Below are 14207 nucleotides of genomic sequence, written 5' to 3' on the forward strand. Positions count from 1 at the left end.
TGGAGGAATCAGACGCGGCTGTTTATCACCACCTAGTGGGTGACAGGTGATGTCACACTGTACAAAACAAGTCCTCCAAAGTCAACCAGTTATATGAACATGAAGTTCATTACATGCAGACTGACCATGACTGGGTGAAGGAGGATCTTCACAGGTTCAGCAGTGACTCAAGTTGTGGGTGTAGCTGTATCTGGGTGTTGTTAGAGGGAGGAGATTGGAGCACACGTTCATTAATGCTGCAGGAAAGAAGTCATCAAGATGTTTTTATTATAACATGACAGAGGGAAGTCAGTACCTCCAGGATTTTGCCACGTTTTTTTGTGATTGTTGTGATCAAAAGTGTTTGATTTTGCGGGGGAGTTTTAAGTGCGTTTTTTGCATAAAATTGCGGAAATTTGAAAAAGTTGCAAGTTCAGAAAGAAAAATGTAATCTTTTTTTAGATTCGTTTTTATATGAAGGGATACAAATGTCCTGTGAAATTGTGATGTTTTTACATGTATCTCACCATACAACGCTGGCAGTAGAAATATCTTTTCATAATTGTTTTTGCTTTCCTTTTGAGGGATTAATTATCTACCTACCTACCTAGGAACGGTGCTAGAACAGTTCTCTGAAGAGCAACAGTGCTGCTTACTAATATGTCCAAGAGACACGGTTCCCCGTCCTGTCAGGTAGTACGTGCAGTCAAATTTAAGCAGTTGTGATACAAACTGTGTGTTGAGTGTCAGTTTGTTATTGTTCACATAAACGAAGTTGATTCTGCTGGTTTGGGTGGAGCTCAGCTATGTGAATAAATGTTTCTGAACACAAGTATCTCCGGGACACTTTCATTTTGTCAAAGTAGCTCTCAGGAAAAAAGGTTGGAGACCCCTAATGTAGCTATTCAGTATCAACAAGAATAATGAATAGAATTTGAGTAGGTCATATTACTGTTGTTTCATGTTTGTTTGGTTTTCTTTTTATTTATTCAATTATGTCTATTGTGGTCATTGTTCGGATACATTTCATTTCGTTTCATTTGATTTGATTTGATTTGTAATAGAGACAGTGTGGCTCTGTAGTTTACCCTCCGAATCAGTAGGTGGCGGTAATGCACCATCCACCAATAAAATCAAAAGAAGAAGGACGTAGCATACGTTGTTGAGTGACGTAAGGACGTAATGTTAGTGTTCCTTCTTCCGTAACTCCTGTTGCTGTTGGCGGGTTCTTCGTGGTTCTTCGTGGTTCTTCGGTTTAGTTTACAGCTTTAATCTTCAGTGAACTTTCACTTCGGCGCGATGAGCACGTTATGGATGGGAAACGTGAGTAGTTTTCTAGTTTTCACCTCGATAGCTCCGTAGAGGGACCAGCACGTGAACATTTACAGTGTGGGGCGCTAGCTCAACATGCAGCCTGTTCAGTCCAGTTCAGAGGTCCTTTGAGAAAAGCTGCGTTTTAAGGGTCCTGTTGAAGAACACGTGATGTCGGTCCATCACACACTTGTTCCTGTCTGTCGGCTGAAGGTTGAACAGAGCAGCTCCAACTCTTGGAGAGCTTTCAGCTGGCTCAGAGGAAACCGTCGGCTTCAGTAAAACATGGTGAACCGGACAGACGGTGAACCGGACAGACAGTGAAGTGGTGAACCGGACAGACAGTGAAGTGGTGAACCAGACAGACACCGAGGTGGTGAACCGGACAGACGGTGAACCGGACAGACGGTGAAGTGGTGAACCGGACAGACGGTGAACCGGACAGACAGTGAAGTGGTGAACCGGACAGACAGTGAGGTGGTGAACCAGACAGACAGTGAGGTGGTGAACCGGACAGACGGTGAACCGGACAGACGGTGAAGTGGTGAACCGGACAGACGGTGAAGTGGTGAACCAGACAGACACCGAGGTGGTGAACCGGACAGACGGTGAGGTGGTGAACCGGACAGACGGTGAACCGGACAGACGGTGAAGTGGTGAACCAGACAGACACCGAGGTGGTGAACCGGACAGACGGTGAACCGGACAGACGGTGAAGTGGTGAACCGGACAGACGGTGAACCGGACAGACGGTGAAGTGGTGAACCGGACAGACAGTGAGGTGGTGAACCGGACAGACGGTGAGGTGGTGAACCGGACAGACGGTGAACCGGACAGACGGTGAAGTGGTGAACCAGACAGACACCGAGGTGGTGAACCGGACAGACGGTGAACCGGACAGACAGTGAGGTGGTGAACCGGACAGACGGTGAAGTGATGAACCGGACAGACGGTGAAGTGGTGAACCGGACAGACAGTGAACCGGACAGACAGTGAGGTGGTGAACCGGACAGACGGTGAACCGGACAGACGGTGAAGTGATGAACCGGACAGACGGTGAACCGGACAGACGGTGAAGTGGTGAACCGGACAGATAGTGAGGTGGTGAACCGGACAGACGGTGAGGTGGTGAACCGGACAGACGGTGAACCGGACAGACGGTGAAGTGATGAACTGGACAGACGGTGAAGTGATGAACCGGACAGACGGTGAACCGGACAGACAGTGAGGTGGTGAACCGGACAGACGGTGAAGTGATGAACTGGACAGACAGTGAAGTGATGAACTGGACAGACAGTGAAGTGATGAACCGGACAGACGGTGAACCGGACAGACGGTGAAGTGATGAACCGGACAGACGGTGAACCGGACAGACGGTGAAGTGATGAACCGGACAGACGGTGAAGTGGTGAACCGGACAGATGGTGAACCGGACAGATAGTGAGGTGGTGAACCGGACAGACGGTGAAGTGGTGAACCGGACAGACAGTGAGGTGGTGAACCGGACAGACGGTGAACCGGACAGATGGTGAACCGGACAGACGGTGAACCGGACAGACAGTGAGGTGGTGAACCGGACAGACGGTGAACCGGACAGACGGTGAACCGGACAGACGGTGAGGTGGTGAACCGGACAGACGGTGAAGTGATGAACTGGACAGACGGTGAAGTGATGAACCGGACAGACGGTGAACCGGACAGACAATGAGGTGGTGAACCGGACAGACGGTGAAGTGATGAACTGGACAGACAGTGAAGTGATGAACTGGACAGACAGTGAGGTGGTGAACCGGACAGACACCGAGGTGGTGAACCGGACAGACGGTGAACCGGACAGACGGTGAAGTGGTGAACCGGACAGACGGTGAACCGGACAGACAGTGAAGTGGTGAACCGGACAGACGGTGAAGTGGTGAACCAGACAGACACCGAGGTGGTGAACCGGACAGACGGTGAACCGGACAGACAGTGAGGTGGTGAACCGGACAGACGGTGAAGTGATGAACCGGACAGACGGTGAAGTGGTGAACCGGACAGACAGTGAACCGGACAGACAGTGAGGTGGTGAACCGGACAGACGGTGAACCGGACAGACGGTGAAGTGATGAACCGGACAGACGGTGAACCGGACAGACGGTGAAGTGGTGAACCGGACAGATAGTGAGGTGGTGAACCGGACAGACGGTGAGGTGGTGAACCGGACAGACGGTGAACCGGACAGACGGTGAAGTGATGAACTGGACAGACGGTGAAGTGATGAACCGGACAGACGGTGAACCGGACAGACAGTGAGGTGGTGAACCGGACAGACGGTGAAGTGATGAACTGGACAGACAGTGAAGTGATGAACTGGACAGACAGTGAAGTGATGAACCGGACAGACGGTGAACCGGACAGACGGTGAAGTGATGAACCGGACAGACGGTGAACCGGACAGACGGTGAAGTGATGAACCGGACAGACGGTGAAGTGGTGAACCGGACAGATGGTGAACCGGACAGATAGTGAGGTGGTGAACCGGACAGACGGTGAAGTGGTGAACCGGACAGACAGTGAGGTGGTGAACCGGACAGACGGTGAACCGGACAGATGGTGAACCGGACAGACGGTGAACCGGACAGACAGTGAGGTGGTGAACCGGACAGACGGTGAACCGGACAGACGGTGAACCGGACAGACGGTGAGGTGGTGAACCGGACAGACGGTGAAGTGATGAACTGGACAGACGGTGAAGTGATGAACCGGACAGACGGTGAACCGGACAGACAATGAGGTGGTGAACCGGACAGACGGTGAAGTGATGAACTGGACAGACAGTGAAGTGATGAACTGGACAGACAGTGAGGTGGTGAACCGGACAGACGGTGAACCGGACAGACAGTGAGGTGGTGAACCGGACAGACGGTGAACCGGACAGACGGTGAGGTGGTGAACCGGACAGACGGTGAACCGGACAGACGGTGAAGTGATGAACTGGACAGACGGTGAAGTGATGAACTGGACAGACGGTGAAGTGATGAACCGGACAGACGGTGAACCGGACAGACAGTGAGGTGGTGAACCGGACAGACGGTGAACCGGACAGACGGTGAGGTGGTGAACCGGACAGACGGTGAAGTGATGAACTGGACAGACGGTGAAGTGATGAACCGGACAGACGGTGAGGTGGTGAACCGGACAGATGGTGAACCGGACAGACGGTGAAGTGGTGAACCGGACAGACAGTGAGGTGGTGAACCGGACAGACGGTGAACCGGACAGATGGTGAACCGGACAGACGGTGAACCGGACAGACGGTGAAGTGGTGAACCGGACAGACAGTGAGGTGGTGAACCGGACAGACGGTGAACCGGACAGATGGTGAACCGGACAGACGGTGAACCGGACAGACGGTGAGGTGGTGAACCGGACAGACGGTGAACCGGACAGACGGTGAAGTGATGAACTGGACAGACGGTGAAGTGATGAACCGGACAGACGGTGAACCGGACAGACAGTGAGGTGATGAACCGGACAGACAGTGAAGTGATGAACTGGACAGACGGTGAAGTGATGAACCGGACAGACGGTGAGGTGGTGAACCGGACAGACGGTGAACCGGACAGACGGTGAAGTGATGAACCGGACAGACGGTGAAGTGGTGAACCGGACAGACGGTGAAGTGGTGAACCGGACAGACGGTGAACCGGACAGATAGTGAGGTGGTGAACCGGACAGACGGTGAACCGGACAGACGGTGAAGTGGTGAACCGGACAGACAGTGAGGTGGTGAACCGGACAGACGGTGAACCGGACAGACGGTGAGGTGGTGAACCGGACAGACGGTGAACCGGACAGACGGTGAAGTGATGAACCGGACAGACGGTGAAGTGATGAACCGGACAGACAGTGAGGTGGTGAACCGGACAGACGGTGAGGTGGTGAACCGGACAGACGGTGAACCGGACAGATGGTGAACCGGACAGACGGTGAACCGGACAGACGGTGAGGTGGTGAACCGGACAGACGGTGAACCGGACAGATGGTGAACCGGACAGACGGTGAGGTGGTGAACCGGACAGACGGTGAAGTGATGAACTGGACAGACGGTGAAGTGATGAACCGGACAGACGGTGAACTGGACAGACAGTGAAGTGATGAACCGGACAGACGGTGAGGTGGTGAACCGGACAGACGGTGAACCGGACAGACGGTGAAGTGATGAACCGGACAGACGGTGAAGTGGTGAACCGGACAGACGGTGAACCGGACAGATAGTGAGGTGGTGAACCGGACAGACGGTGAAGTGGTGAACCGGACAGACGGTGAGGTGGTGAACCGGACAGACGGTGAAGTGATGAACCGGACAGACGGTGAGGTGGTGAACCGGACAGACGGTGAAGTGATGAACCGGACAGACGGTGAAGTGATGAACCGGACAGACAGTGAGGTGGTGAACCGGACAGACAGTGAGGTGGTGAACCGGACAGACGGTGAACCGGACAGACGGTGAAGTGATGAACCGGACAGACGGTGAAGTGGTGAACCGGACAGACAGTGAGGTGGTGAACCGGACAGACAGTGAGGTGGTGAACCGGACAGACGGTGAACCGGACAGATGGTGAACCGGACAGACGGTGAGGTGGTGAACCGGACAGACGGTGAACCGGACAGACGGTGAAGTGATGAACTGGACAGACGGTGAAGTGATGAACCGGACAGACGGTGAACCGGACAGACAGTGAGGTGGTGAACCGGACAGACGGTGAAGTGATGAACTGGACAGACAGTGAAGTGATGAACTGGACAGACAGTGAAGTGATGAACTGGACAGACGGTGAAGTGATGAACCGGACAGACAGTGAGGTGGTGAACCGGACAGACAGTGAAGTGGTGAACCGGACAGACAGTGAGGTGGTGAACCGGACAGACGGTGAACCGGACAGACGGTGAAGTGATGAACCGGACAGACAGTGAGGTGGTGAACCGGACAGACGGTGAACCGGACAGACGGTGAAGTGATGAACTGGACAGACGGTGAAGTGATGAACCGGACAGACGGTGAACCGGACAGACAGTGAGGTGGTGAACCGGACAGACGGTGAAGTGATGAACTGGACAGACAGTGAAGTGATGAACTGGACAGACAGTGAAGTGATGAACTGGACAGACGGTGAAGTGATGAACCGGACAGACAGTGAGGTGGTGAACCGGACAGACAGTGAAGTGGTGAACCGGACAGACAGTGAGGTGGTGAACCGGACAGACGGTGAACCGGACAGACGGTGAAGTGATGAACTGGACAGACGGTGAAGTGATGAACCGGACAGACGGTGAACCGGACAGACAGTGAAGTGATGAACTGGACAGATGGTGAAGTGATGAACCGGACAGACAGTGAGGTGGTGAACCGGACAGACAGTGAGGTGGTGAACCGGACAGACGGTGAACCGGACAGACGGTGAAGTGATGAACCGGACAGACAGTGAGGTGGTGAACCGGACAGACGGTGAACCGGACAGACGGTGAAGTGATGAACCGGACAGACGGTGAGGTGATGAACCGGACAGACGGTGAGGTGATGAACCGGACAGACAGTGAAGTGATGAACTGGACAGACAGTGAAGTGATGAACTGGACAGACGGTGAAGTGATGAACCGGACAGACGGTGAACTGGACAGACAGTGAGGTGGTGAACTGGACAGACAGTGAAGTGATGAACTGGACAGATGGTGAAGTGATGAACCGGACAGACAGTGAGGTGGTGAACCGGACAGACGGTGAACCGGACAGACGGTGAAGTGATGAACCGGACAGACAGTGAGGTGGTGAACCGGACAGACGGTGAACCGGACAGACGGTGAAGTGATGAACCGGACAGACGGTGAGGTGATGAACCGGACAGACGGTGAGGTGATGAACCGGACAGACAGTGAAGTGATGAACTGGACAGACGGTGAAGTGATGAACCGGACAGACGGTGAACTGGACAGACAGTGAGGTGGTGAACTGGACAGACAGTGAAGTGATGAACTGGACAGATGGTGAAGTGATGAACCGGACAGACAGTGAGGTGGTGAACCGGACAGACAGTGAGGTGGTGAACCGGACAGACGGTGAACCGGACAGACGGTGAAGTGATGAACCGGACAGACAGTGAGGTGGTGAACCGGACAGACGGTGAACCGGACAGACGGTGAAGTGATGAACCGGACAGACGGTGAGGTGATGAACCGGACAGACGGTGAGGTGATGAACCGGACAGACAGTGAAGTGATGAACTGGACAGACGGTGAAGTGATGAACCGGACAGACGGTGAACTGGACAGACAGTGAGGTGGTGAACTGGACAGGTTGTAGGACTTAAATCTGTGGAAGCATTTAATCTCAAACAGAGTCGATAGTTTTTAACAACTTCTTATAATCCTGTGCAGATGTTTCCCAGCTGGAGGTTTTAGATAGTTTGTGTTAAAGTGCTGTCAGACACGGCTGTGGCTCCACAGGATGTTTCCATGACGACGGAGACCACTCAGGTCTGCAGCAAGTGTTCAAACAGTGTTTGAAACTATCACATAGACCTGAAACACAGAAGCTGATGAAAACAAGATAATATTTTTTTAAAAATCAGAGAAAATAAAAACAATGTTAAATCAAAACAACACATGAGAATTGACAGTAAATGATGATAATACAAAAAAATTCAGTTGGACCTGAGTGAGAACAAATATGTTTTGAATTAAGAATCCTGGTCCAATGACCTGAGCAGGTGACAAAGGTTTTAGGGTTTAACGGGTTTGACAGATTTAAGATCTTGTCCACAAACTAAACAACAGGCAGCCAATAGAAGGATGGAGGGAGATTACATGAACCAATCAGGAGCCTCGCTGCAGCGTTCTGCCCCACCTGCTGTCTGACCCGGTCCAACACACTCAGAGTGACAGAAGCAGGAGGGAGCGCCGGACCAGAACTGAAAGACGCTTTAACAACATGTTTAATCTGCAGCTGGAATTAAGAGAGTAAAACATATCAGACGGGTTCTACAGCAGAACCCAACAGAACCGAGACAAGATGGAAGATTATCAGTATCATTGCTGGGAGAGGAGACGGACCGAGTGTCTGCAGTGTTTCCTCCACACTCAAACTGTTGACACTTATTAAACAAAACCTAAATATCAACAAGCACCCGTGTATGGTAAACTCTGAGGACTCAAACATGATTTGACTAATGAGCTATAAGTTTTCTGTCTCACCCAAATCACCCACCGAGTGACTGTTAACCTCCATCAGCTGTCAATCATTCTTAACTGTCCTTTTTTTCAGAATGAACTTTCACACATCAGTGAACTCCTGCTGGTTTTAATACAACTCAATACAATCTGCTGTTGCATAAATTTATGGAATTTTTTGTTGGAAAAACAACAACATGAGATCATTGATGCATGAAATGATTTTAGTGAAAGCACACTGAGAAAGAAAGTTATTGAACATTTTTCCAAATACAAAATTCTTCAAATGATCCAAAACCAAGTACATACAAGTCTTTTATTTATGACCAACAGCAGAGCATCAATGTGTGACATGGTTTTGGTAACTGCTGAATAAGGCTGAAGTTATTAAATATTTGTGGAGTATCTCTTTAATCTCTCAGAGACAGACTTGTATTATCTCTTTATTTTGATTAAAATGAGGTTGTAGTTTATGATTGTACCTCTTTTTAAAGACACGAGATGGAGGTTGATAAAAGCTGAGTTTCAACATCAGCCAAGCAGATTCTTCATCAGACTCATACTGGAGACACGAGGTCCTCCTCTTCATCATGTTCAGCTCTTCCTCTTCATCATGTTCACCTCCTCACTGACTCCTCCTCTTCCTCGTGTTCACCTCCTCACTGACTCCTCCTCTTCCTCGTATTTACCTCCTCACTGACTCCTCCCCTTCCTCGTGTTCACCTCCTCACTGACTCCTCCCCTTCCTCGTGTTCACCTCCTCACTGACTCCTCCTCTTCCTCGTGTTCACCTCCTCACTGACTCCTCCCCTTCCTCGTGTTCACCTCCTCACTGACTCCTCCCCTTCCTTGTGTTCACCTCCTCACTGACTCCTCTTCCTCGTGTTCACCTCCTCACTGACTCCTCCTGTTCTCTGCAGCTGGAGGCCTACATGGATGACAAGTTCATCACCCGAGCGTTCTCCACGATGGGGGAGCAGGCGGTGAATGTGCGCATCATCCGTAACAAGATGACCGGGTGAGCGCTGCATCCACACACACTTGTCCTGTTTGCAGCTGTTCTATTGTGGCGTTAATCAGTGCGTCGTCACCCAGGGGTGCTCTGGGCTACTGTTTCGTGGAGATGACCGACGAGGCCACAGCTGAGAGGTGTCTCCGCAAAATCAATGGGAAGTCCTTACCAGGAGCCAACCCGGTACGCAACGCACATCACACCTGTTACCCAGCAGGGGCTTCTCTCGTCTGATCCCATCTGATGGATTTTAACGTCTCTTCTTCACAGCCCACCAGATTCAAGTTGAACCGAGCCACCTTTGGGAAACAGGAAGGCGGGTGAGTCCAGAGTGAGAAGCAGATTATCAGAGAGGACTCTGCTCACAGTAAGACGTGATGTACTCATGAAAGCAGAGAGGTTAACCTGTGTGCTTCCTCTCGTCGTAGTCAGATGTATTCTCTGTTTGTGGGAGATCTGACTCCAGAGGTGGATGACGGGATGCTCTACGAGTTCTTTTACAACCGCTACCCCTCCTGTCGGGGGGGGAAGGTGGTGCTGGACAGCATGGGCAACTCCAAGTAAGTACCAACACATCACTGCACAATATGGAACACAGTATCAGTACTTCTTATACTGATGAACTCCACGCTCATATTTATTCGTGTAGCGTAAGTACTGGATGTGATTGGATGCATCGTTGTATCCGGAGAACGGCGCAAAACCAGATAGACTTTGTAAAAATAAGCAGCAGCTCTCGGTCCAGACCAGGTCCGGTTCACCTGCCCCGCAGCAGGTCTTAGACGGTCCCGGACATCCAGGAGCCCAAAAACTCACAGACAGCCTCAACACTGTTACAATCCCAGAAACACTTCAAGAAATTTATACAAATTGTAAAGAAATGAAAATACACTGAAATGTCTTTTTGTTATTGATGTGTTTCCTTCTTGAGATTAATTGTAATATATAAAGAATCACACTGTAAAAGTATTAATTAATTCAAACGTGTTCAGCAGTATTAGTGTAGTGTTTATTTAACACCAGAATACTGTATAAAGTAACGAAAATAATTATTAAAATTATGAATTATAAAAAATAGCATTGTAGATTAAACACTTATATTATACTAGTGTAGAGTTGAATAAAATGCCATAGCCAGTTATCTGCGTGTGTGCGTGTGCGTGTGCGTGTGCGCGTGTGCGTGTGTGTGTGTGTGTGTGTGTGTGTGTGTGTGTGTGTGTGTGCGTGTGTGCCTGCAGGGGCTGCGGCTTCGTCCAGTTCCCAGACGAGCGTCTGCAGAAGCGGGCGTTGGACGAGTGTCAGGGCGCTGTGGGTCTGGGCGGTAAACCTCTGAGACTGAGTCTGGCTGCTAACAAGTGAGTTGCTGCTCCTGCTGCTGAATCTGTCTGTACCCGTGTCTGTGTCTGTATCTGTGGACGTTGGTGGTTTCAGCAGCGTGTTTCCTCGTCCTCTCTCAGTCTGAGGAACAAGCAGCAGCAGCAGCAGTCTGAGCAGAGATCGTGGCAGTCGAGCTCCGGCTACAGAAACAGCTACGACCAGTACAACCAGTACCAGCAGCAGGGCTACCCGGGGGGCTACTACCCCGGCTGGGGCTACGACCAGACCGGAGGAGTGTATGGCTACAACTATCAGCAGTATGACTACACACAGTATCCCCCCCCACAGGTAGGCTGCCTCTGAGACACAGCCAGTGTTACCACCCGCACACATGAATCCTGCTGACATCTTTAAATTTGTGTATGTAGGAGAGTGAAGCTGTTCAGGAGGACGAAGGGCTTGAAGGTGAGTATTGAAGGGCTGCTCGTTATTTTCATTATTAATTTACAGTTGTAATGTGCCCATAAAAACATGTCACAAAGTTGAGAGAAGAAAATAAAGAGTGGGAATCCGCTGCCGGAGAGGGGTCCGGTGTCTGACTCTGTCCGTCCCTGTTGTAGATCCCAGCCTGGAGCTGGATGTGGTGGAGGCCAACAGGAAGTTCATGGAGCTCAGTGAGGAGCTGTACGACGCTCTGATCGAGTGTCACTGGCAGCCTGCCGAGTTCTACGCAGAGCAGGACAGTCTGACGTCGAGCCTCCCAGAACCCATTTACTGCTGAAACACTGCTTCTTCTGTGGACTCAGACCCAAGGGATGCCTTTGTTTTGTTTTTTGCAGACATTTTTTTAAGAACAGAATAGGAATAGTTGAAGTTAATGGGTTTTATTTATGTGTATAAACTTGTTGAAAATAACAATTACATCATCTCAGACATTGACATGACTTTGAAACCACCACAAAATCCATAACTGACCCTTGATACTGAGAGCTGAAGTGAAACTGGAACTTCTGGCTTTTCTTTCAGAAGCATCCAAATCCATCTGACATTTACTCTGTCTCCATGACTACAGGTACACAGTGTGGTATTCCTCACTTCATGTCTTTAGAAAAGCACGGTAGTACTGAAGGGTCCAGTGAGTGTGTGTCGTGTTGCGTTGAGGGTGACATCACTGCAGCGTCATGCATGGTCACCGTATGAACGAAGCCACATTGAGGCGACACTGCAGTGTAAAACCAGATTCATGAAAGTACCAGAAGCCTTGAAATGAGCTAATAATCCCGGAGGTTCACCGACTTTTACTGCTCACAGATGTGATGATGTCATATTGATTGTTTTTCTCTTTAAATAACCAAGTACAATATCTAGGCCTCATTTGTTAAAATATTTTCTTCTATATATATTTCTATTCCATATGAAAGTTGGGACAGTACGATACATGACATCACAGTGAGGCTGTGACCTCACAAATGTCAGTGGTAAATTGGTCCCGTGTGCATTTGTCCACAGACTGAGTGTTTTGAGTGTATAACCAAAATAGAAACATATTTGAATTTATACAACATGGGACCTTTAGAATAAATGAGCAGCTGATGGGTTTTTGGGTCTTTGGGTTTCTGTAAATGTGTTTTTTGGAGGTGCGATGTAAATACATTTCTTGATATTTCCCACTCAGGCTGTGAACATGGGGCTACAGTCGAGAGCAATTAAAACACCATTTGAAACTTGTATCGGCTACTAATAAATTATAGAATAATTGTTCATAAAAACAGAAGCCAATGTTTTTTTGTCATGTTGGTTGCCATTAAAACTACACTTCTTCCTGCTACGAACGGTTTATGATTTCTGTACAATAAACATTTGATATCATTTCCTGCCTTTAAATCTCCACTGCGCTGAAACGGTTTGAGTCTAACGTCTTTCAGGGAAAGAAATGTTTGATCATGCTGAGATTTGACATCATGAGTGAAATAAATAGTTGCCGTGGTAACTGAGGATCTGTTGGTGACCTGCAGTGTCTGTCTCAGAAACACAGATTCACACAGTCAGGGTTTCCTACATCACAGACTTGAGGAACCAATCCCCTCAACCTGGAAGCAGGGCTCTTCATATCGTTGGTGGAGGGCTGCAGATGGAGGCGGGGCTCTTCATATCGTTGGTGGAGGGCTGCAGATGGAGGCGGGGCTCTTCATATCGTTGGTGGAGGGCTGCAGATGGAGGCGGGGCTCTTCATATCGTTGGTGGAGGGCTGCAGATGGAGGCGGGGCTCTTCATATCGTTGGTGGAGGGCTGCAGATGGAGGCGGGGCTCTTCATATCGTTGGTGGAGGGCTGCAGATGGAGGCGGGGCTCTTCATATCGTTGGTGGAGGGCTGCAGATGGAGGCGGGGCTCTTCATATCGTTGGTGGAGGGCTGCAGATGGAGGCGGGGCTCTTCATATCGTTGGTGGAGGGCTGCAGATGGAGGCGGGGCTCTTCATATCGTTGGTGGAGGGCTGCAGATGGAGGCGGGGCTCTTCATATCGTTGGTGGAGGGCTGCAGATGGAGGCGGGGCTCTTCATATCGTTGGTGGAGGGCTGCAGATGGAGGCGGGGCTCTTCATATCGTTGGTGGAGGGCTGCAGATGGAGGCTGCTGGCGACATAATGGAGGAGGGAATATTTTCTTGATGCACTTTAGGTCCCTTTAAAACAAACAGCAGGGTGTGAATACAGCGATGCACACTGCTGGCACGTCACAAACAAAAGACTCAGATTGCTTTCAGGAACAAAATGTGCTTAGTAGGTCTACATTCAGTAGGACACCGTTAGGAATCAGTTTAACTGAAGACATGCATCCAGTTCAAATGTAAAAGGAGCCTGGTTCAACTTTTATTTTCTATTTCAGATTGTACATTATCAGCTAATTTAAAAATTAAAATAAAAGTATTTCATTCATGGAAATGTTTCCTGACACTTCTGAAGGCCAACTTCTACTGTTCTGCTGTGGCATCATCAGGTTCTCCTCTGTGACATCATTGGATTCTCCTCTGTGACATCATCAGATTCTCTTCTGTGACATCAGATTCTCCTCTATGACATCATCAGATTCTCCTCTGTGACATCATCAGGTTCTCTTCCTTTAATCTCAGATCAACATTCTACTACAGAATGCTTCAGAGCAGCTCTTTACAGTTCCAGAGTTTCTTTAATACTTCAATAAGAACTGATTGTGTTCACTTCACTGTGGATTATAATGTGTTTACATTATGGTAACCATGGAGACAGTTTGTTCACTTCACTGTGGATTATTATGTGTTTACACTGTGGTAACCATGGAGACAGGTGGAGACAAACAACCCTTCATGTTCACATTCACACCTACAGACAGTTCAGAGTCTCTGG

The 14207-nt window shown here is 49.6% G+C and overlaps 1 protein-coding gene across 2 annotated transcripts; it reads left to right on the top strand.

Moving 5' to 3' along the window:
* The first annotated feature begins 1181 nt into the window (after nucleotides 1-1181).
* On the top strand, nucleotides 1182-12820 carry LOC138214688 (tRNA selenocysteine 1-associated protein 1-like). 2 transcript variants are annotated; one of them, XM_069176461.1, is made up of 9 exons: nucleotides 1182-1302; nucleotides 9417-9514; nucleotides 9577-9691; nucleotides 9779-9828; nucleotides 9937-10068; nucleotides 10747-10863; nucleotides 10966-11173; nucleotides 11254-11290; nucleotides 11446-12820. In XM_069176461.1, the coding sequence occupies exons 1-9, from the start codon at nucleotides 1279-1281 to the stop codon at nucleotides 11604-11606; spliced, it is 942 nt and encodes a 313-aa protein (XP_069032562.1). In that variant the 5' UTR covers nucleotides 1182-1278; the 3' UTR covers nucleotides 11607-12820. The 2 variants fall into 2 exon arrangements, with proteins under 2 accessions (XP_069032562.1, XP_069032563.1); XM_069176462.1 differs by having other exon boundaries at nucleotides 9592-9691.
* Nucleotides 12821-14207: the final 1387 nt, after the last annotated feature.

Source organism: Embiotoca jacksoni, unplaced genomic scaffold, assembly GCF_022577435.1.
Source record: "Embiotoca jacksoni isolate LCO1_2020_lvr unplaced genomic scaffold, fEmbJac1.0.p SCAF_7, whole genome shotgun sequence".
Lineage (NCBI taxonomy): Eukaryota > Metazoa > Chordata > Actinopteri > Embiotocidae > Embiotoca > Embiotoca jacksoni.